This window comes from Anas acuta, chromosome 6 (assembly GCF_963932015.1).
Source record: "Anas acuta chromosome 6, bAnaAcu1.1, whole genome shotgun sequence".
Taxonomy (NCBI): domain Eukaryota; kingdom Metazoa; phylum Chordata; class Aves; order Anseriformes; family Anatidae; genus Anas; species Anas acuta.
In genome coordinates, this window is record NC_088984.1 from 9,173,554 (window position 1) to 9,199,339 (window position 25,786).

General features: G+C 35.3%; 1 protein-coding gene across 5 annotated transcripts in view; it reads right to left on the minus strand.

The window, feature by feature from the left end:
- The window catches only part of DPP10 (dipeptidyl peptidase like 10), a 471,329-nt gene that overhangs the window by 111,298 nt on the left and 334,245 nt on the right, over positions 1-25,786 (minus strand). For all 5 annotated transcript variants that reach the window (XM_068687295.1, XM_068687296.1, XM_068687297.1 and 2 more), the window contains exons 4-5: positions 16,243-16,337; positions 5,825-5,899 (exon numbers count right to left, since the gene is read on the minus strand). In XM_068687295.1, coding sequence (XP_068543396.1) covers positions 5,825-5,899; positions 16,243-16,337 — 170 coding nt within the window. The remainder of the gene's footprint in view (positions 1-5,824; positions 5,900-16,242; positions 16,338-25,786) is intronic.

Genomic DNA, 25,786 nt, shown 5'->3' on the forward strand with positions numbered 1-25,786 from the left:
CACAGGGGGCAATGCATCTTTCAGGCTTCTCCATTGGCAGGCTGCTTGACATGCTCTCAAAACACATTGACATATTCTGCTGCTTGACATAAAAATTGATATATATTGCCTTCAAATATTCATGTCCATGTGATAAAATCTGTTATTGATCTGTTATTGCATAGTAAATTTAATATTGTGTATTTGTAAACTTCTAAAGAAAAATAAATTTGCAAGTTTAACAGGTAAGATGGCCTAAGCAAAAAATGTAGTAAATGCCAAGATCACCTATAACCTAGCTATTAATTTTTTAACAATTTTTTATGCAGTTAAAACTTCAACTCAAAGTAAAACAACAGCCTTTAAAGGGAAGAAAATGAGTAGCCTGCTTTCATGGATTTCTTAAACTGATCTTTTAGATACCTCTTCTTTTGATATCTGAGAAGAATAAAATATATTGTAAAAATTCAAAATTGAATGCTGGGGGTGGATGCAACTTAAAATTCCCTTCATTTTTTTCTCACTATGCTAAAGCTAGTAAAAGTTGGTCTTCCATATTCATAAGAAATAAAGAAGAATGGTATAGTCATGTCTGGATCAGACTTTTATTTATCACCTCTTAGTTCACAAGTATGCATTTGCATGGTTTGCTTCTGGATTCATCTCAAAATGAACATCCTGAGGACCTACAAAACACATGAACAGGCTTATCTAAAGAAATAAGCACTTCTGAAGAAAAAGATGATAGGGTAAAATTTAAATTAGATCTTTACTTTGTACATAGCTCTACATAAAATACTATTGTCCAGATCACTACAGGTACATGAAGCCTTTTGAAATTGCTTTGTATGGAGACACCTTTTTGAAAAAAAACTTTGTTTCTAGTATTGGAAGATAGTTTTCATTTAATCTTTTTGCGTATGCTAGCAACCTCTAGTTAGTGCTCCAGATAATGCTTTCAAAGTAAAATTTTCATAAGTACTTGTTGAAAACACTTCCACATATTCTGATATTTTAACAGTAGTGTCTAGATTAAAAATATGAAATAACACAAGGCATTTTCTTTATCCTTTAATTTTCATGGAAAAAAAAATCCAATAATTAATTTCACTGACCAAAAAGATTACCAACAACGGAACGTTTAGTTTCCACCTAATTGGCAGGAAGATAATCTCTTAATGTAGAGCAGATAATCATAATTTAAGACTTCATTGAATTTTTCCCTTCATGGATTCTTCTAATCTACAAATAAACTCCTGAAGATTTTTCAGTGCACTCGAGTAACCCACTATCAGAGGCAATCTCTAAAAGCTTGATGAACGTGTCACTTCTTGCCATTTGCTCTCCACTCGCGGTTAGTACTCCCTATCATTAGCCTCTAAAAATAGAGATTATAGCAGCAAAGCGATGACAGGCATCAATGTGCAGCAGATAAGTAACTTCTTTCTCTTGGGTTTCTTTACTTCAGACACTGTGTCGGACTATTGGCTTTCCTTTGTTACTCTAAACTACAAATACTTAGAAACACTTCTGAAGTATTTTTTATTCCTACTGAATGAATGATGAATTCCACACAAGTTTAGCTCCACAGCTCTCCTTTTCTCCTACCTTTGTGAAGAGGACTGGATTACTCTTCATCTTGATCTTACCATAAGAACTATTATTTTCACAGTGCTATATGATAAATACACTGTGTTATTAAAATTCTTTAGCTACAAGAGTTTATAATTTGAAGCCTTAATTCAGGTAAACATTTTCTATTTTAGGGAATGTACAAATGCTCATGCTTCTAGACTATAAATGAACTTTAATTTGTTTTTTAAGCACCTTCCTCAACCAAAGGCTAAAAACAAACTACATGTAATTCAACATACATTCAAAGAGGAAAATGAGCATTAGTAACAAAGAGAATAAAGTAGTAAAAATTCATTAAAATTGTTATTCAATAGGGATTTGAAAGCAGGAAGAAGGCAGTTGGTAGGAAAACAAAACCATCTCAAGGAAGAGATTATTAAAACAAGTGAGGAAAAAAGGGGAGTTACAGAGAAAAAGAGGAACTGATCCTATTTCCTTCATCACGTGCTCTCTGTGGCATATTATATTCTAGCAAAAGCACAGGGAGAATATGCCTATGATATCTGAGCTCAAAAACCACTAACATCTGGTATAAAGCATACTTTCACACAGTCTCTAGGGACAACTCACAACCTATAACTCTGCTGAGGAACACACGAAGTCCCCACTGGTAAAAATTTCTTGGGACCTCACTGCACTACAAATTGCAAATTTACTGCCTCATCCATTACCATTAACGCATGGGCAGAGTGTCTGATTCCCATTTTCTAATCAAACCTATGTATTACTTTTTGGTAGTCATGAATACTACCATCACCAGAGTAAGAAAAATTTTGTATGTCATTTTAACACAGTCCTTATTAAAAGCAATTAGCGTAATAACCTTTCCTTTGGGAATCTCAGCTGGCTTAGATGCTTAGATGTGACTCAGAGGATCACATTCTCTGCTCATACCTTGCTAATCTTCAAAGAAAAATCAAAATCAAAAAGGTATACCACTGCAAAACTATCCCCACTCTACATACAATATGTACGATGGCTTCCCTGCTGCTGTGTTCACACTGTCCTAGAAGAATCAGGTTGGCAGGACATTCTGCAAGAATGTGTGTGTTCATTTCTCAGATTAGTTCCTACTTACTGATCTGGTGCCTTGGAAAATGAAACTTTTTCAGTGATGCCAATCGAATTGCAATGAGTGACTGAAAGAAAAGCCTGAACTATACACAGTCAATTCATGCAAGTTTTGGCAAAGTCAAAAAACTTCGAGAACTGATGAAATCATTTCAGAAGCAAGGAGTACTACAGCAAAGAACACACAAAGTATCTCTAAAATTGCCACAGCCTCCTGCTAAAAAATGAAAATACCAGACAGCCCCAGTGTTTATGCCAGTAACACTGGCTTACATTCTGTGACTTGCTATGATAAAGATGGAGGGACCTTGATGTCTAAAAATCAATTTACAACACTTTGAATTCTTCAATAAAAGAAATTTCTTCCACATGAAGTTTACAGACTTACACTAAAACAGATGCTATACCAAATAAAATGGTTATGTTCCTTCCATTAAGCATGGTTTAAATGATTCATTCAATTATTACTTTTGTATTCAAAGATGGCTTATTTTCATGCAGATTTATGTCCCGTTTTGCACAGAGGACATTTTTAATTGTGCTGAAACAACTGCAAATTTAATTAAAGTTTGCCATTCCAAGCATAAAATAGATCAAAGAAAATGCTGACAAGAGTAAAATAAATATTCAACTATTTAATTTAACTCAACATTTATTTTTAATCCAAACATCAAAATAACCTTATTTCTAATTACAATTTCATGACAAAATGTCTCGAAGAAACATTTGTCTCTATTTTTCTTCAATCTGTTCAGCTGAAGCACACTAGCTTATTTATAAAACTGTTGATTAATAAATCTGTTCCAGCTGTATCACTGTATGCTACAAAGACCACAGATTAATGTATGTAAACAACCATTATCATTTAAAAAAATAAAGCCTTCAAATTCAGTAATAGCAGAACACACGTCAAATACCTTACAGTGCAATTAAATACCTAAATCACAAGAAATAAGGGACAAACAGAGGCACTGAAGTCCTGAAGTTCAGATATCCATGACACACGCAGGTGCTGAGATCGACTAAATGCCTACAGGTTACCTGCAGTTCCTTGTAGTGGATCTTAAAACTTCAGCCTTTACCCTCACACGAACACAAAAATAAGTAAATCCTCAGAACCATTAAGTCAGGCTTTAACTGAGGAATAAAAAGGTGACCCAATGAAAATGAACATTAACTTACTCCTTCACAATATTAGAAAATGCACAAATAAGGAGGCTTTCCAAAGAGTTGTATACCTTTTCCCTTAAAGATTTTGAGAAAACATAGAAGTGCCCCATCAGTCTAACAAACCTCTCAAGAACGGAACATTTTAGAGGAAAAAATAGCTATTTTACCTCATATTCATTTTATAAATTTTGAAAGAATTGCTTGAGACTTTTTGGTGATTTTCACTTTGGACTTCAGTGGCATTATTTCTATTTACAAGAACTGAGGATCTAGCTGACAACACACAGTTATTAACCAATTTTAACACTTGACACCACCACTTCTAGAGGATGCAAAAATCATAATATTTTTCTGTTTTGAAAGCCATGAGACCAGCTGGAGCACTCAGGAGTAAGCAACACAAGCCTTATCCAAAGCCAACCAGGACTACAAGTACATGCTGTTTGGCAAATGGTTCCATTCACATTTTAGCTATTTCTCATCAATATAATTGAGCAAAGAAGATGGCTAGATGCAAAATATAAATGCTTCAAATCTTATCCCTATATGTATCTTCCAGAAACTGGACTGTAAAAGGAATTAAAAATTTATTTCCTTATGGAAATGTGGAAAGGGAGTTTGCCTGCCAAGTTATATAATCAGCACACATTGAGAATTCTTTGCATGCCAGTGGATCATCTTTACTGAGGGGCAGAGATTCAGCACTGATGCAACTGCATTTAGATGTAATAAGAAGTGATGGGTATCTTCATGATTTGCCATATTTGTATATCAGCTATACATACAATTACTAAGAAAATCTCAATCAACCAAACCCATCCAAAACAAAAATCAGAATATAACAAATAAGGAAATTACAATAGTATGATGGATTAATAAATTCTTGCACATAATAAGAAACAATGAGGAAGGGAAACAGCAAGGAGAAAGTTTTTTTCAGGCAATAATAAAACTGGAACCCTCCACAAACAAAACCAGTGAACTGAACAGCAGCAGCTATTTCCTGCTTATTTGTCAACACACACTATAAGAGTTTCATCTACAATCCACTAGAATCGGTAGAAAATCACCTACTCTATTCCAGTCCTAAATAAATGAATCATTTCACCTCAAGACCTCTAGAATATTTCAGATTAGGTTTCAGCATATTTTTTAGTTTGCAGATATAATTATTAAAGCTGCAGATACACAGGTCAATAAATCAATGTTAGCAGAGGCTGGAAAGCTTTGCACCCTAACCTGAAAAATGAATATTTTATTGTTCTAAGAATTTTAATGATCAAGAGACAGATACCATATTATTTACTGACACGAAACATTAAGTAAAAGACTATATTGTAGTCTAACACAATAATGGTAATCTTTTTTTTTTTTATTATTTATTTCTGAGCATTGACTTCTGATATTAACGTAACAAGTATTAATGGGTAATCGTGAAGTTCATTGTTCTAAAATTGAAAAAAATAAAAAAACCATTTTACTAGCACTTTTTATATGAACACTTATATGCATAGAGGAAATTCATAAAACCATTTTCATTTTTTATTGTATTCCAAGATTTATTTTCAAAACCTGAATGTAGTATTACCCATTGAAACTTTTTTTTAAAAACAATTTAGTATACTTCAAAATCTCTCAGATTACTGAAGCCAGTGATAAAAATTGTTGGACTTGAAACAGTCTAGATTATTATTTATTTTTTTATTTTTTTAATTTTTTTTAAAGTATAGCTCATAAATGACAAAAGCAGCTGTATGAAACAGGCAGCTTGTAACACAACAGTTTGAGGGACACACACACATACACACATTACCATCATACATACACACTTTACCATCATACTTCACTTTACCATCATTTCACTAGAAGTCATTGAATCAAATTATGTTATGTGGAATTGCATACAAAATAAACTAGGAGTTCAGAGTTTTCCTTTAAAGGCTCATTTAAAAATGAATAGTTGGCTTACCTGTTTTATATCATATGCAAGAAGAACAAATCTCAAGTCCGGTGAAACTGAGTATCTTGATGCTTTGAAAGTTACCTAAAATGAAGTAACAATTACAGTGAGTTTACAGAAAGAATGATTTTTTTTTTTTTCAAATTCTCTTACCATTAATTTAAGAACTCCCCATTCAGAAGAGTTCTGATTAGTACAACCTACTTAATTTTCACAAAAGAAGTACTCCAATAATTCTTAGTCTACGCTGGTATGGGTAAAATGGTGACAGATCAATCTGGCTTCAACACTAACTATGAATTAAAAATCTGATGAGTTTCTAGTCTTGATTGCAGGCACTAAGCTTAAGGATAAAAAACAATTCATTTACAGAGGATGAAGGAAAATGCTTTGGTTGGTATGTACTTCAGGAATGATTATAAGGGAGATTCATCGCTAGGTTAATCTTAAAGATAACATACAAAAAAGGAAAAAGGTCTGCAATACGTCTCTGTTGCTTTTCTTCCAATACCACATACATAAAAATTTTGCACAACTTTCACTAAAGAAAAATTCTTTTTCTTATAAGAAGTAAAATGCTTAGTGGAAAGTAAAGTGGAACATAAGGTACCATTATAAAACTAACGTTGCTTTATATCTAGCTAAGATTACATGACACCCAATTGAATTCAGGCTTGTAATTTAATCAAGGAGTAATGTTGACATTGGAAAGAACTTAATGCATCTAATGTAAAAGGAAGATAAGAATGGGCTCTAAAGGGCATTGCAGCAAATAATTTTAAATTAATCTTGAGACAGGTCTGAAGAAGGAGAGGGAAAGGAAGAAGGAAAAAATGGAAATAATAGATGCAGAAAAACACACACACAAAAACAAACAAACAAACAGATCCACAAAGATACAAGATAAAAGCATACAAATAGCTGTGTGAAACAACACCTATCCCCTCTTTGAATACTTTCCCCGATTTTGCTTCTTAAGCATCCTGTTCTCTTTAGCCTAATCCCACTGCTAATCTAATGAATTCAACAAGGGTTTAAGGTGCACTAACCAACAATCACAGACCAATATATTTATAGTAGCTCAGCTACTCCTAAACAACAAAACAAAGTCTAATCTTCCAATAAGTTTGGAAGACACCACATCTTGACGTACAAATTAAACTCAAGTTATTAGGTAACATAATTAGAACCAAGTTATCCAAATGAAATCTAAAGGGGAAGAAAAAAAAAAGTTTTGAAGACAAACCATGTATAAGAGCAAGGAAGTATCAAAACTTAGAAGATAAGTCTGCAGTCTTGAGGAAAGAAGACAAAAATATGCTTTTAGGTTGTGTGTTTTTTTAATCTAAAATGTACACAGAATAGATTTCTGCTGTGTACAAAGAGACTTTTATGAGATAACCATCTTTCAGCAGACTAAATCTATGAGCAACATTCCCCTTACTTGTCACATCACTGAAAACAATTTTAGATGGGAAATTTCTCTGCTTTGTGGTGGTTTATTAATTATAGTCCCACTACCTCAGTCTCAAGCAATATATAACGCATGCAGCTTTCCAAATGCATTCTCAGGGAATGTGGTGCTTACCATTTCCTCCATTTATTAAGAATCTTAATTCACTGATTATGCCATCACAAAAATAATGATGCATTTAATGCAAACACCTGAATAGCTCAGCTACAAAGTATTGGTAGTCCCAGGCATCACCAGGAAGAACTACTCACATACTCTCTATCCAAGTAGAGTCTTGTGGATTTGGGATTTAAAATAATTTGAATCCCACTCAAGATTTCCTTGTTCATTCAGCTTGCACTCACAAGCAAAATTTTGTTTGCTTCCAGGAATACCTTCGACACATGGTATAAGTGTAATACCAATGAGCCATAATCTCTTGATTGCAGGTAATGATTTTAGTAAAACAGTTTTCATTTTGTTGGTATAATGGGATTATTCTTGCTAAGAGGATCATAAAGCTATTTTATACTTTTTTAATATTCCACTTAAGAAACTAGAAGACCACAAGAAATCACGTGTTCATGGTTAAGGCTGATAGTACGGTTGATTTCTTTAAACTATCCTAAAAACATAATCAACCTATTTTTAAGCTGAATTTACAAAAAATAAACAGAATTTCAGAGGGATTTAAGTGACCAAATTTTGTTTTATTATCAGACAAGAAAAATCATGGCAATAAACTCAGAAACCATACTTGTGTGCACAGAAGAAACCTTTCCGATTAAAAACAAAACAAACAAAAATCACCTGACTCATTCCTCCTGCCTAACATGGAAAGCAAGCACAGAAACTGAGCTGACTAAAACAAAGGACAGATAGATTTCAGTTTTCCTCCATAAATATGTCTAAGGTATTTCATGAACCAACAGAAGTCCGACTCCATGAGTGAGGAGATAAGATTACCAGGTGATGAATTTAAAAGAAAACTTTGCTTCCTTCCAATAGATGTATACTGCTGAAACCCTGAGGAGATAGTGTATTGGGATGTTTGCTACAGGGATTAATTTATTTATTAAAAATAAGTTTGTGAAGGCTTTGACCTCATAGATTTGTTCCCTTCCCAGAATACTTTTTTTTTTTTTCTCTGAATTTTAAAGAAAGTGTTAGAAAAATATCATATTGGAAACAGTGGGAATTAAAAAACCTCATGTGTCTTGTTATCAGAAATCTGGAGAATGCTTGTTCCACTGTCATGTCTGCATATCTGCAACTTTTCAAGCTTCTTGCTTTGTCAGGAGCTATTGAGCCTTCCTCAGGACGATAGAACTACATGCTGTCCCTTATGATTCTGCCTCTATGGCTTATCTTTTCTTGATCTCTAAGAAATGTGGCTCTGGACAAATAAGCACTGAAACAGGGAGAAACACAGCTAATTAGGCTTTGTCCCTGGATACAGAAGCAGGGCTCGTTTCTCTCTGCATCACTGCACAGTATCAGCTGGTTAGCAGACGGGATAACCCAAACCTGTGCTGCACTGTGCACTCCATATACACCCATATCCTCTTTCCAAACCAGAAAAGAGGAAAGGCTGAAGACAAGGAAGAAAGAAAGGTAATTTCCTTACGTCCTTTATATTTGGCTGTACTACCTAGACATAAAAATCAAGACATAAAATCCCTACAAAAGCAATCAGCTGTATTCAAGCATAAAACATTTTGAGTAGATGAATTGTTGTCACATTAAATCACTAAATCACTGTCACTAAATTAGTCACATTTCACCTGTACAGTCTTCCCTTCTTAATTTACAAATCTGTCGTCTGTTTTTTCCAAGACTGCTGAATATGATGTCATTTCACTTTTTCAGACATGAAAGAATGATCCTGTATCTGCTCTTGCTTTTCTCACCCTATTGCTCTTGCTTTTCTTACCCTCTTGCTTTATCTCACCATACTTAACACTGAATTTCTAGGTTGCTTTGAAATAAATGCTTCATATGATAAGAGTTTTAATTTTTTCCTGACAGTGATGCATGATCTCATGGACAAGCAATGACTGCAAGTCTCACTGCCACCAAAGATAATAAGGGTATGAGTGAAATGGAGGCGAAAGGAGGTAGCATCTTTTGCCCTTTAGCTTTCCATATTTCTTCTCTTGTCCAGATTCCAAATAAGTTTTGCAAAATGTAGTTTTGCATGGATAGAAAAAGAGTATGAGAACAGCCTGAGACAGTAAGAGTGAAAGTAAAGGAATGAAAGAGATTGTGCAACACAGAAATATAATGCCCCCCCTCTCCCCCCCCGAGCAACAGGCTATTATTCCATCTTTCCATGCACAGGTGATTGAAATGGAAACAAAAATTCCACTGAACATTTCTCGTCTATGTTTTTCACTGATGTGTTTTGTTTTTTTTTATTATTTAATTTTTCATTTTATGTGTGATTTGCTATTAACAGAAATGCCTGTTACGATTGTGTATAGAAGAGCCTTTACATTGGGTGCCCCTCAGTATAAGCATGCTTTTATTTCTTTTTTCATTTACTGTAAAATGTCCTTTTTATGCTTCTTGTGGATTTAAACTGCCATAACATTTAAATCAGTCCCTTATTCATAAACTTTCAAAAATATGCCACAGAGCATACACATAGAAGCTATCTTGAAGACGGTCTAGCTTACAGCTATAAGAATGGATCCTTATCACCTGTCAAACACTTTATAGAACTCTTCTTTCATATTTTCATTTGGATAGTTTTAAGTGAAATAACACATCATATTTCAAACTCATTAAAGGAAATTTTTGCTTTTGCTGAATTCATTTATTTGTTGCTGTTTTTTCCTTTAGTTTTACACTTCCTTCTCTTTCAGTTTCTTATATTTCTGCTTTCCCCACAAATTTACATCTTTCACACTACTATTACTATTCTCCTCTATTGCTTAATACTCCCTTTACACATATTCAGGCTTTTAAAATTTTTGTTATTCATCCAGGATAAAATATTTCAGAAGTTCTAGACTGTCACTTTAAAGCTGGTAGAAATACTACTACCTAGCACATTACACATCTTTCTATATCACCTACCTGTATCTCCATCAGAATTTTAATTTAATATTATAACTGAACACCTAAGTTTGACAGTTCATTAGCATTCATTGGTAGGTATTCAGCTCAACTTATCAGACAGGCTTTGACCAAATGGCAATGCATAAGATGAATCAGATGGGACAGAATAACAGTAGATGCATAATGAGAAGGGATTTGGCATGTAGCAGGTTTCTAGAGTGGTATTAGCAATCAAGGGAGCAATGGGATTTTTCTTCCATTACCACTGCTGTGACTGAAAGAAGACGGACCACTGGGAGGTTAGATGAGACAGCGGGGAAGAGTGGAGCCTAGCAGAACAGCAAACCCTGTAGCAGGAAGAATAGGGGACCTCAGAGAAGAGAATCTGGTTGTAATTAGGAAAATGCATCATAATTAGAATGTTGAAAAACTTGGGTTTCCAAGGTTACATTTCATAACACATTATTTCCCGTGTCACCTGAGCCTTTAGTTCACCTCCAAAAATGCTGTGATTCTGTATGTTGTAATTGTTAACACTCGGGTTTCCCATCCAGTGTAAAAGGTGAGCATGACTTAAAGTATAATCCAATCTGACCTCTACACTATAGAGGGGGCATCCTGGTCGTTCTGAAAAACATAAACCAACCCCCTCAAGAGTTTTCACATGGATTTTAGGTTACAAAAACAAACAAACAAACAAAAACAGATCTATGAAGAGCCTTGCACCATTGCTTCTCTAGTAGAAAATAACTTCTAATAACTAGACCACAGAATTTTTTTCCTCTCGTTCCTCATCTTTGGCATAGTTAGCCCTGAACTATTTTCTATATCAGGGGTATTTTTTTAGAGAGATCCCACATGGAGCTACCCTAACCTGACAGTATGGCACATACTTAACTGCATTTTATACATTAAAGCCTCCTGTACTTGAACAAATACCACTGGCCACCACCAGACCACAGTGACGGCAAACCCTTCCATCTGTCAGGCCTTCCCATCTCTCTGTGCAGTGGTGCAGTGCAACAATAAACCCTAACCCATAAAAACCCCTCTACTAAAAAGGTTTTGCTTAGGGGGTTATTTAACATTTAGAGGAGCATGGGAGAGAGGAGATAATGTTGCAGTGTTCCTAACAACCTATTTACAACATGTGTGGGTCATTAAAATGTCCAGTGTTGCAATAATTACTAATATTTATGAGGTTATATAATGTTGTTTAATGTATTTACCATTATTCACCCTTTCATTAATCTCTTATACAAGACTCTTAAAATATAAGCATGTAAGCTACTCTTGCAATTAAGGCTATATTAATCAACAAAGAAACTATAATTGCATTAAGATGCTGCACTGACTTTCCCACCAAAAGAAGGGAGTGTGTGGGGACAAAACAACAACAAAGCAAAAAATAAATCAAAAAGAGGACCATCAATGAGAAGGGGTGTTTATGAAGAACACTCTATGAAATGGCACAAAACAGTTCCTGCCAAAAGCTCTGTTCATACTAAAACGCTCATTCTCGGCTTTTGGCTGCCAGGCTTCCACAGGGTTTTCACAGCTGGGCTGCCACAGCCTAATCATGATTCATGAGCCAAGACTACTTCTGCTCTGCTCACCCTTCTGATGCCGTCAGCATCACTAGGCAGCAAGAAGCAATCCTTCTCTCTCCATCCTTGTGTAAAAGATGGCCCACAGGAACATGACAATACAACACACTCTAGAGTATAGTTCTGGCAAGCCCCTGAAAACAGGTTTGCAACTTAATAGGATTTACTTGCTGTGCGCTCGGATGCAGTCTCCCCTTGAGCTTTAAAAGAGTCATGGAAAGGCACAGAAAGCAGGGGAGAGAGAAGGTCAGCAATGGCTGGGCTTTAGAAGAGTCCAAAGCACACAGCTGGGTGAAAGCTATTATAATACAAGACTTTACAAGTGTAACTGTTTTCAGTTTGGACACTAGAATATTGTTGGGTATCAAAAAGAAATCAAAATCTTCTTCTTTGATGACTCAGACCTCTCATCACCTACAACGGAAAAGCAAAAGGAGTCATGATAGATTCATTTCTGACCAATGATTCTGGACTGAGTGCATGCAAGGCATCTGACTACTTTTGCATACATCCCTGACAAAAACAGTGGAAGTGAGGCCGAACAAGCAACTGTTCTTACCATTGTCATAATTATTCTGGCTTTTTTTTTTTTTTTTTTTAACAGAAAGATATGAAGGCAAAATTTCTGAAGGCTTCTTTGAGAGGTTACAACACATATGGACACAGAACATAGAACAGTCCCTACCCACTTTTTCTCTCATCTTTTTATTTGCTTTCTTCATTTTGTTTTGTAAAACAGATGAGGGAGGCTGAGCTAGAAGCATCATAAGGGACCAGATGGACAACCTCCCATGCCTTTCTTTCCTCTATACGTTCCTCTACAGCATACCCAAGTCTTGTGGCCAGGTTGTGTAGGAAGTGGTAACCTGCCTTTAGTGGCTCTATTTAATGATTGATGACAAAAGATATAAATAAAATATTTGTTAAACTCTGAAATTACTTAGATAAATGAGGCATAATGTCTTTTTTGTTTAACTGTAATGTGCAATAAAGTATTGCTAAATGCTCAATAACTGGTAAGCAAGTCACTTAGGCTCATGGTGATAGGCACCTCAGACAGATGATAGAGAACATATTGTAATCATGTATCGAGGCAACAGTGCAAGCATCAGGATGCCACACAGTGATTAATGTCCAGGGCTTTTTTTGGCTCCATCTACTAGAAGACCTGTCTAGCCTCCAGCTGTTAACATTTACATGAGGCTGGCTGAGAATATTAACTATTTATTAGGCAGCTTGAATGGGATACACTACATGAAAATAGGCAGAGGACAGGTATAGTTTAGAAAACCTGTCTTTAAATAATGACCTCCAGAGAAGCTAAAATTTAGTCATCATGCTTTAAAAGCTACTCCTTTCTCTTATAACACTGTATTTGTTACACATAAGATTGCTTTGCTAGCAGTTTAATTATATAAAGGTCAGATTTTTTCACTAATAGATTGATTATAGAAAAGAATTCCATTTGAAGAGGGCAAATGAAGTGCAGTAATTTCTTCTACTGTATGAATCAATCCTCATGAAACTGGAAAAAAAAAATACTTTAAGTCAGGAACTTTGCATATGTATTTCCCTATGGAAGACAAATGGGCATGTTAGAATGTCAAAACCCTGGCTTTTCTTCTCTCTGTGTGCATGGGTACTTCTAGTTATAATTAAAAGCTGTATTTTATAACACTCTATATAACAAGTTTCTTAAAAAAAATGTAGTTTGCTTTTTGTTTGTTTGTTTTTGCTAGTAGCTCTTCAATAGGAGTACTTTTGATTTTAGGCAATAAGCAACACAAAGAAGGATAAAAGAGATGTACTTTGCAGAAAAAATGGCAGTCTCTAAGATGCAAATCAAAGGCAGTGATCTGTACACAGTGGAAGACTACTTTACAGGATTAGTAATAAGGAAAGGAGAAAATGTCTTCTGCTGGTTCAAATACTGCCCGATCAGTAGTGACAAGGAAATATTACTAGCCTTCTCTGCGCAATGACTTTACTGTGGCAGTTTGGTTTTCAGTGGATAATTATCAACATTACTAAGAAAAACCTGCCACTTCTGTGGGCTGCTTGAGCAGAGGCAAACAGGAGAGGAAATGCACTCTGAAAATAAGCTAATCACTCCCATCTAAAGGTGACTGTTCCACAACTGAAACCTTTTTATAGGGAAGAAAAAGGGAACTTGCACTGCCACTGCTTATGCTGGATCTGTGCTGTATTTTTTATTAATATAAGACAGCTCTGCAGAGTCATTAAACCAGCACCATTCTAATTATGCACTAGTGATTAAGCAGATGTGACACTGAGTTGGGAAAATGTTTGATTAACGAGCCAGGCGTCTAACTTGTAAGAGTACTCTCAGCAGTATGAATTTGGGGACAATGGACCTTATAAGAACAGGAGAGCTTTTGGTTTCAGATGCACAGTCTGCCTCTGTAATATTGTGATCTTCTGTTAGGATCATTGGCCACCTTTTTCAACAGACAGACAACTAGGCATGGCAACATTTCCCATTGCTCTCTGCCAAACATATGCCAACAAACTTACAGAGACTTCTGCTCTGTTTTCAGCTTTTTATTTTACTTCTGTGTAAATAGTCACTGCTGAAATCCACTGTATTTAAATCTAACACTCTTAGCTTTTGACTGTGTACAGAGTGAAGCTTCACAAGAAAAAACACACGTTTTCATTTGTCTCTGTTCCATAGATAATTATTAAATGGTTGCTTGAATATTATCCATCTTGGATCCGTTTCCCACACTTAATTAAGTGTAGATACCTAGTGTCTACAGTTCTGTCAGTCTGCATGACTTCAGGATGAATCAGCTCCATAAAAAAAAAAAAAAAAAAAACAGACAGCAACTTTCTGACAAGATGAGACACTCGCAGCGTGAAGCAGCTTGTCCATACTGATCCATCATTACTTGGCATCACTGGTTTAGCATAATGGCCTGAATAGCTTGTCATGCTGGCAATAGCCTTTGCATAAGCCAAACACTTGCAGCCAAAAATGTATGAATTAATTTATGAGGAAACTCGTGTCTTGTCATTAAAGTCAAGTTTTAGAGCCAGAGATGTCCACGTAGCTACTTGCATTTAAGTTATGTGCTAAAGGTAATTTGTAGGCCTGACACAGATAATCCTCTACTTAGCCAGGAAAGCACTCACAGGTATACACAGGTAAGAGGGAAAACGTTTCCTCAATGTTTTGTGGTTTGTATTTGAGAGATATTCCCCTTTTCATCCACTTTTACTTGTGTCTGCCAGTCTTTTTTGGGCTAGGAAGTACATTGAGGCACATCCCAGCGTATGGAAGGGTGCAGCTCACAGTAAGGGAGCCTCACACATGCACTCTTAATATTCAAATCTCTCCTCCCTTCTCATTCATTTTTACATTGATCTGGGAAGTCAGTGTCTAGTTCACTCTCCCAAACTTCTGCTCTCCCCTTTCTAGTTCAAGGAGTTAGAAGGAAAAGTCAGCAGGGGCTTAATGCTTTGAAATGAGGAATCTGTATCAGCAAAGGCCAGGAACAAACCAGGAATAAAATCTTTGGCCTTTGCCAAAGATTTATGATGAAAATGAGTCATCGTTTTTGGTCTGCAGGTGCAAAATATTTTTCTAAATTAAAAATACAGGGATTAGCAATAACAGCTAGTGGTCTGTATGAAGTATTTAGGAGGATTGATTGACACGCCATGAATTTATGCTGCAAAGCTCTGATAAATGAGAATTACAGGGTAGGATATAAGTGGTATCACTGAAACTAACCACATAAAGAAAAGGGAAATGTAGACTAAGAAATAAAACATTTCTTAGCAATTACTGCTACTCAGAAACATATGCAAACCACTCATGTATATACTAGTTACTGGTCAAGAGGAATAATCCCCAACCCTCTAGTCTGACATTAAAGCACAGAAGAACAGGTAAACCAGAGAATACCACAACTAGGAAAATATATATATTTTTATATATGTAAATGCTTAAAGGAAAATTTTCATATGATATTTGAACATTTTTCTCCATTTCTGACAGGAAAAAGCTCTCAATTTTGGGTAGAGTGCCCTAATTTTATGAAGTCTCTTCCTATAATAGACTTCAGCTAGATTCACTAGCACGTATGCCAGGTATGATCCTTGAAATAGCCCAAAGAAAGCATGGATTATACTTTCCATTTATATATATAACCTACTCTAGATTATAAACATAGTTTCTGTAATCTTTAATTACACTCACTGTTACAGGAGAAAAAAGAAAAAAAAAAAAAAAAAGCAGACTAGCAGACTTCCAACAAGAAATAAAACATATTACTTACAAAAGTTGTATTTTCCAATAATAATGTAGTTGTATTTGTTTCTACATTCAGTTCAATAACGTGTCCATTCCTATTTTTATATATCACTGCTGTATCTGCAACAACAAAGGCATTAACAATTAGTAAACATATTGAGTACTTAATAAAATATCTGTAAAGAAAACAAGCATACTAAAGTCATTAGAATATCTTCATTACAATACACAAACAAGACTGAGAGAATTGCATACGCCATAATCTAGTGGAACCCCCATAGCAGGGGAGGTGGATCTACATGATCTTTAAGGTCCTTTACAACTCAAACCATTTTATGATTCATAATGAGTTTTGTTATCTCCCTCATGAGCTTCAAACAAGACTGAGAGAAGAATTGCATATATCATAGCTAGTTTTGTTGATCGGCCTCATGAGCTTCAAAAGTATTATTTTATGCTCTATGGCATGTTCACCTCATTCAAAAATATGATTTCATTTAAATGGAAATATGTTATGTGGTGACAACATGACTAGTGGGATTGATGTGAATGAAATAACATCTTGAACCCAAAATGCTCCCATCAAGAAATCACTGCCACTCTAACATCTTAAGGTCTGAGCACGTTCACTATTAAAGGGCTGAATACCAAACCAAAGTTTTGCAAAGCAAAAACCTTTTGCTGGACACCATGTTCACATACCTCCTTGGAAATGTTTCTAAGAAAACCTCTGTACTATTCTGTACCTCTGGTAACTGGATTGGTAAAGATATCTGAATATAGATATCTTTACAGTCTGTGTTCTATGTGATTAGGGCTGGGCCAAAGAACTTATCATCAGATAAGTGGTGTGTTAAGAAAGAAAGGTTAAAGCAATATGTTAGTAAAACATGTAAAAAACTGTGGGATGAACTCTGTCATAATTTTTCCTTCTACCACTTATCTTGATTTATAAGTTTCCATAAGAAAAAAAAATCAAATACATCTGAACTACAGACAAAAAATGTGAATTATTAAGTTAATTGTGGTTCCTATGAAAAAGGCTTTGTTCCTGTTTGTATAAATATTTGCAATGATACAGTACATAACGCACAATAACTACATAAACCTTGATAAAAAAAAAAAAGAGTTGGTTCAAAATTTCTCGCTATTTCTAAAAAGAGATCACATGCTTATTCTTTGTTTTATTTCAAACCCTTGTAAAATAAGTATATTTAATCAACTGCAACTAGTTGGTTATAAAAATGGAAAAGCATAAGAAAAGTTCTAAATTAAGCCTAAAGGAAACACAAAAGAAGTTTGCTAATCCTCAGTAATGCCTGAGAAATTCATTACAGATCCCTGAATTTTATGAAGAAGCAAGTAAACATGACTGGAGAAAAAGGTTATGCTATCATAAAAATATGCCTCACTTATTCAGAAAAATGTTGCTATATTTTAATTGACTGCACAGAAGCTCCAGATATACAGCATTAGTGAAAGTCCTCTGGTACGTTCTGAAAAATTAATGAAGCCTCATTTAAAGAGTGTACTAAGCTATTTTAGATCATGGCTGGGAAGTGGGGTAGGATTGATGGAATTCAGGACAGACATATTAGAGCTGTTTTTTAGGAAGAAAAATTATATTGTGAAGTGTGAAATTTAAAAATTTAGTAAATAAAGATTTCAAAATCATTTTGACAGAAAAGAGGTAACAATTTAAAGAAAATTACTTCAGTTTCAGGTTACTGGCTACCCCAGGATATTAAACTTTCTGCAACTTCTTTTAGGTTCTTTTGCACGTATTTTTTTAAGGTAGGCTAGAACTGAAAATTCCTAATAATCTTGTTCCACATTTTTAAATATTATTATACAAAAAATAGAGTTGCCTAGCCAAAGTGCTGTCCCCAGTTATGAATAAACCAGAAAGTGATAAATGGTGTGTATAACCCAGAGACACTGAACAGCCATCAACAACTCTCATGTTCATGCTCCCTGCTTGTACAATGCTCTGAATGATGTACATTTGGTCCGCAGGTGAGCCTAATGAACTACCCCAGTCCAAATAACAATATCAGGATATAACTCCTTTTCAATTATCTATTTTTCTAGCTAATATGCCACGTACAACTAGTCAACAGGATTTTTAATACCAAGCTGTATTAATAAATCCTACCGAGACAATTTCATTCACATAAAGAACTTGCCCTTAAAATTACTAATAGAATAAACACATTCCTAGGGCTCTTCTTATAAGCTATATACATGGTGAGCAACAGAATTTGAAACAGCAGATACCATGAATTACGTAAAGCAAAGCCTTTGTTCTTAAGTTAGAATCATATTTTATTCAAATGATCAGAACAGAAAACAGAAAGTCAGACCTCTCCAAAAGGCAGACTTTAGTGGACAGTAATTATACCTCTCACTGAGTCCAGGCTTTCATCTGCATATTGGATTCAGTGGTTAACTCCTGAAGTGCACAAATTAAATAAACACTTACAAAATGCATGGAGATTCTCAGATAAAAGATTTCATCAAAATACCATGCAAGTGCTGAGCATAAATGCAGTCTTCAAAAGTAATCATATTAATTTCTACAGAAGTCTGATTCCAGTCAATAGCTTGCAGAGCTCTTCTCAGGCTGGATAATGAGACAGTTGATGGCCACAATGATGATTTTTTCATTGATAGCTCAGATGTAAGAACCATAAACATATTTGTTTCTAAATTTTTGTTACCCAGGGTCACAAGTTTACAGTAGAAAATAATACCCAGTCCTTAACATTGCCTATTCAAACAACTGATTTTTATTTTATTTCTTTAATTATTATTACTATTATTATCTTGGTATCTTTGCAACAAAGAAGTTCAGGGATCCCTACCACTTCACAAAGCCAATCAGAGAAGGAAAGTTCCTCCTCCAAAAATTGTTTAATTTGATGTGAAGGAAGAGTACTGTCATGGAAAAATCCTATGTCTGGACAGAAAACACAGCACTGAAAACTATATTATCCATCTGAGGACATTACAAAAATAGAAAGTATTCTATCTTGAGCAAAGCACAATGAACACCACATATTTTCAGGTCTCCTGCTGTAGATGATGTACACAAAGCAATCTTTAAAACAACTAATTGAAAACTTTCTACTTGTAATAGTTCTCAAATTTCTGATGGATAAGATTAGTCTGTGCTAATAAAGGTGAAGAAAGACTACCAAGGGTCTGTATCCTGTCAACAACCCCAGATAAAGTAGTGTCATTATAAATTTGTGATTCTTCTTACAAAATACTAACTAGGAATATAATTAATACCTGATAACATTTTTTTGGAATAAAGATCTTGCCAAACAATTTTTGACAGCATTATTTTTGATAGAGGCAATTATGCTTAATACGTATATTGGGTTTTATTCAAGGCATCTGATTTGTTTTATGACATTGTGAATCCAAAACTTACACTATACAGAATTAAAGGAAAGCACATCAGGAGGATCAAAAGTGGTCTCACAAACAAAAACAAGGAAGACAGAGTATTCCTATCAAGTGATCTGTCTCACTTGGTTAACTAATCAGAATTGTAGATGGGAAACTGGAATTGAAGAGCTGTGATGGAAATTAAAATTATGGGTTTATATAGATGGATACTGTACTGTGCGTTGCCACTGCAGTAGCATGGTAAAAAGGGTTGATACAATTCTTCATTGTAAGGGCCACAGGTAATATCACAGGGTGATCTTGTCTCTGGTCACAAAACTGGTGAGATTGACACTGTCATAAAATGCCCAATTCCTGAAATGCACACTGCACGAATGGGAAATGAGTAGAGAGGAGCACTAAGAAATTTTAAGTATAACTCTGGGTCAGAAGGCAAATATAACAATGCAAAGTTCAAATAGCTAAAATTATTCAGGTTAACAAAGAGAAAGTTCAGAGACATCTATGTCACATATAGTTACTGAAAAGCTGATTACGTACATGGAGGTAGGGAAGCATGGAGGAGCTCAGTAAAGAGGATGACAGAATTGGCAGCCCTGGGACACTTTCTCTTAAAGATATGCTTTAGATCTTTATGTCAAGAATTAGTTTAGTCTGAATGTGGGTAAAAATATAAAAGGTTGAGTTCAGATAGCTTCTGTGATCACTTCTGGCTTGGAATCTGTAGATTTAACTCCTTCTATTGATTTTCTCATCCCCTTCTGCAATGAATCTTTGGGAGTACAGGACTGTCTGCATGACATAACTTGTGTTTGTAGTTCTGTGTTAAGGCAATTTTAATAAAAATCTCAACCCTTTGAGGTTTTTTTAATCGACTGCCTGTGGGATCAAGGGATATTTATTTTTCCTTCTGATTCGTAATTTGTCTGCTGTTTGTGCCTTCTACTCCACTTTCCTACAAACTATCAAATATTGATCTCAGCTGCAGATGGGATACTGGGGTTGGTTAATGCTGCACCACGGTTCAGAGAATCCACGTGGGTGTATGCCTGCTATGATGCTCAAAGGCACAGCATGCAAATTCAGTGAATCTCAGAAGAATAATCCTTCCCAGACAGACAAAATGGGCTGCTTCTTTCTCCCCTCTCCTGCTCCACCCTGCAGCGTGTGGTTTGCTGGGACTCAAACCTGCTGAGATGGTTTGAGTATGGCTTCCCAAATTGTTTCACTTGTTTGCAGAGGGTTTACCAAAGAGTGCTGTAAATATCTTTCCTGTTCTTTGCCCCTGTTGTATATTTAAAGTTTTTCACCAGAACTGCAGTATCTAGTTTAACTAACCCCACTGGGTTTGTTAGAAGACTTAATGACTGTGAGAACAGGGTAACAAACTTGGTAATTCAGCAGTCACTCTGTCGATAGATAGAAAAGGTTATGGTAAGTTTAGCTGTTATTATTAGATAACTCCCTTTGGGAAGAATTTATTCCATTTTGATTTTGATTTTATTTCTAAAGCTGACTCAGTGACTGCCTAATGAGCATACAGCTCTATAAACCAAACCTGCTGCTGAACAGGTTCCCTGCAAAGTATTTTGCTTTCACAAAGAACACAGTATTAAATAAAAATAATAATAATTATAAAAAAATAATGCCTTGAAAATAAAATTATTCTATGATTATCACATCATGATTATTTCACTGGAGTCAGCAATATATTACATTCTCACACATAACTATTAAAATTATATGTAGAACAAACAATAATTTATTTTAACATTATAAGGCTAAATGTCTAAACCACTTGTTCTGTCTCTAGGCAAAGAATGTGAAACCTCCTTCTTCCTTCTACATTCCTATCAATAATATTTAAACAAATAAAATTTAAAAAGTCCTACATAAACACTACATACTACTCTTTGCAAGTTTTACCTAGTAACCTCTTCAATTTATAACAAACAGACCAATCCTCATGATAGGCTATTACGTAATAGCGATGGGATATTACATAAATACAGCACCATTGTAATCCCAATTGTCTCTTAAACAAAAGCAGCACATTTATACATAGTCTTACTAAGGCTATAGCTCCTGTTTTAGGTTCACCACTGGTAAGGCTCATGCTCAGGATGAGCATGTAACTCCTGTTGGCAGGAGTTACAGCTCTATACTGTGCTTGGTGTTATATACACCTTATTCCAGGGAATGTCAAAGTACAGGCAAAATATCACAAAATGTAATGAAATCAATGCAAAACTTTTCATATTTGACCACCAGCTTGAACCCTATCCTAGACAATTCTGAAATAACTTCTTTAACCTCATTCATCGAGTTGATAACACTCTTGTCATGTCTTAAATGCTACAGAGCTCATTTGCAATATTCCCTTTTCTAACTAGCTTCACATGGCATACCTGTTCCCCTTTTTCTAAAAAAAATAAAAATAATAAAAAATAAAATAAAATCAAGATCTTTTTAATTCCTAATGAAAAAAAATAATGAAAAAATCTGTGTTATTTGGAGGGAAAAAATGGACTAAATCCCACCCTGAATTATACTGATGTCACTGAAAATCAATTATGCTAATGTAAGAATTTGTCACGGGGTCTATATGGCCTTTAGCAAATTAGCTTTCTGAAAGCAGAATGCTGAATTGTGGTGGTTTATTTGATGAGCATAGACTCTGATTTCACATGTCACTGAACTTAAGCAACTCCAACTAATTTAAATTATGCAGACTAGGTAGAAAGGGCAAGGGCCCATATGCTTTAAATCTAACCTTCTAAGTTGTCGCTAAAGCTCCACATTCCAAACGTTTAAAAGCTTACAACTGTTTAAAGACCGCCCTTATTATCCTTACTCACTATGATTACATCTGCAAGGAATGCTATAAGAAATGGTAATTGTTCTGGTGTAATTGTACCAAATACCAAATAAATAATCTAATTATTTTAAACAACAGTTGTGAAATATTACTCTATTGCACTATTTTTTTATTCCCTTTTGTTAATGTTCCCCAAATGAACACTAATTTTTCACCAACTTGAAAAACAAGATTTACTAAGAGAGAAGCATTACCCCATACTGCACAAGAATACATTTAATATTCAGCACTGCAACTATTTCCTGAGAAACCTGCCTTTTCCTTGTTTAATCTTACTGGTAAATCCTTTTGTTGTGTTAGAATCTGCATTACCCATCATCAGAGGTTTGCGTTCCAAAGAACTAAAAAATAAAAGACAATGCAAAAGTCAACAGATAAAGAAGATAGAAGAGCTGAAGTGATTTGTCCTTGGGTCACACAGGATGTCAACAGCATGGTGAGGAACTCAAGTCTCCATTTTTAGTCCTGTGCCTGATTCACTTTCACCTCAGCATTGATTTGACTTATTATTTGAAAGCTTTCTTCTTTCATTGTTGGTATCTGCATATTACATGACACAAAAAGCTTCAAGCTACTGATCACATAAATACTTTTTTTTCCCCATACTGCAAGAGATTTTGTGTCTGCCATAAACTGTTGAGAGACACATAATTGCTGTGAGAGCCAACAGAAAGGTAGCCATGTCCTAAATGTGAATGAACAAAGGTGATGTTATATGTGTCAGTATTTCTGTAGGTCTCTAAATCTGTGATATGTTACAAAAGATTCCCGACCAGTGGAGATATGAAGCAGGATCAGTCAACTACGTATTAAGCAGAGACAGTGTCATCAGTGTTGCACCTGATCCAACAGCCTCAGGAACAAGTGGTGATTCCCATACAAAAAATCATTAATCCTGCCCTGCATGGCCTCTGACAATTTATGGAATCTCAGAGAGAGAGCTTAGAATTACTAAAGCTACAGGAGTTAGGAGATTTCTTAATCAGAGACTCTAAATATTCTGTGCATGCTTTTTCTGTGCATTCTTACCCATACAAGAATTACTTTCCTACCAGTGGGTTTATTTTATTGATTATTATTCTTTTATATTCTATTCACAGAGATTTTAACATAATGTGTACATTTCCCATTGTGTTTTTCCTCTGGGATTTTATGATCATCACAGCAATCCAAGCTTATCAAAACCACAAAAACTGCCTAGCTTGTAAATCTACATTTCCACCCTATTTACTGTGATTTACTTCAATAATGACTGCAGATGCTAATAGTAGTGACAAAGAGATTTTGTTGTTGTTGTTGTTAGTTGTTGGTTGTTTTTGTTTTTTCTTTTTCTTTTTTTTTTGGGGGGGGGGGGGGATGGTACTTCCATATTTGCACTACTGTTACTGTAAAATTTGTTTACAAAACAAGATTACTTTGGTAAAATAGGTACTACATTGGAATTCCTCATTGGTAATGAGGTTTGTTATGAGATAATTCCAAGAGACATGCCAAGTCCAACTTGCTAGAACCTGACTGTATAGTGGTTTAGAATTTATTGTGTCAAAATAGTTTGAAGAATTAACTGATTTATAAAGAAGGTGCACAGAGCATAGACAGCTAATTGCTGTATTTAACACTAAATCTTAGTATAAAGTGTGGCTAAAGGAGCACAAAAGCACCACACACTGATACTCTCTAAGTAGTCACATCCTAATTTACAAAGAGTGAACATCACAGAAACCTGATGGTCTTTTGTTCATTTTATTTTTTATGTCCTCATAATAACACAGAACAGGAATCTGAAGGTGTTTCCTTCATACTGAATGAGGACCACAGCAAGAGTAGCTGACACATGCCCCTCTCTCCCCAGCAGAGCCTGCCTTTTGCTTGGTAGGGGGTCCCTGTTGATGAGACAGGAAAGGAGCCCCAGGTTCCCCCCTCCGCATCCCCAGGGCTCCCGTTATGCATCAGGGCTGAAGCAGCTTTACTGGTCATATAGCAGCCTCAGTACCCAGCCAGTCTGGGTACCCAACAATCATATATGAAGGCAATCTCTCAGACAGTTTTGAGGGTGTAACTAGCATCTAAAAAGTGGAGAGAAGAGAGACATCCCAATGATGCTGAAAATCTGATCCAGAATATCTAGAATAAGGAGGCCTCAGGCAGTTTTTTTGAAATTACTGGTAGTGCTAACCTGAGGACTGTAAGTGCTTGTCTTCCCACTGAAATTATTTACTGAGCTTTTGTTTGTTTAAACAAAATTCTGCTTCACAGCACAAAACAATTAGCAAATGAGTCCTCTTTTTTCTTATATTTGACATTTTTTTACAATACAAACATAAGAGGAGGTTGATACCTTGCTGTCAACACATATGTCAATCAGCCTTCACTATACACAGTATTATTAGAACTACAGATGGCATTTCATTAAATTGATTATAGAAAATGTCATGCTAATTAAAATAGAGAATGCTTTCTGATTTAATGAACAGGAGGTGCTAGACAAATCTTTGTTTAATTAAGTGTTTGCTAATTAAATAAAATAGTCATTTACAAAGATATTACAGATTCAGATGAAATTTCAATATGCCAGACAAGTCACGTGTCAGCTGAGCAAGATTTGCATTACTTTTCTAAAAGTTTGCATTCTTGCTAGTGGTGCTTTCAAGAAAACATTTATTCAGCACTAGTTCTATAGTTTCAACTGTGACTTGTCTAGAGAATTAATTTAATTTAGTAGAAAATTCCCTATTCATAATGGTTTGCACCATTTGTGGTTATAGACACAGGTAATTCCTGGACTTCCTGACTTCCCCAAGTCTTCTACTTCTCCGTCCCTTGTAATGCAAAACACAAACTAACCAAAAAACAGGCGGAGATCTCGTGGCACTGTAACTACAGAAATGGAAGCAGCAGAGTCACAGTAGCATCCCTCCAGACACCAGCAAATTAGCTCTGCTGAGAAGGTCAACTTCTCAATTATTACACAGAGTCATATTAATGGGAAGACAGAGCAGATCCAGACTGTTGCACTAATAGCGATGAATCCATCAGCCTATTCAAAACCAACCTGGATTTTTTTGAATTCTGCTTTATTGTATGCTGTAGAAAGGGGCAACTAGCTCAAAGTGGGAGTGCAGGCATTTGCACAAAACCTATCCTCCTACTTTGTTCAACTCCAAAATAAAGTGACCAGCTGCTCTGGACTGGCCGGAAGAGTTAAAATCTCTATCCTTTATGAATGTTTCCTCCTCTTTTCTGAATAATACCATCAGCTGTTATATAAAGTCAT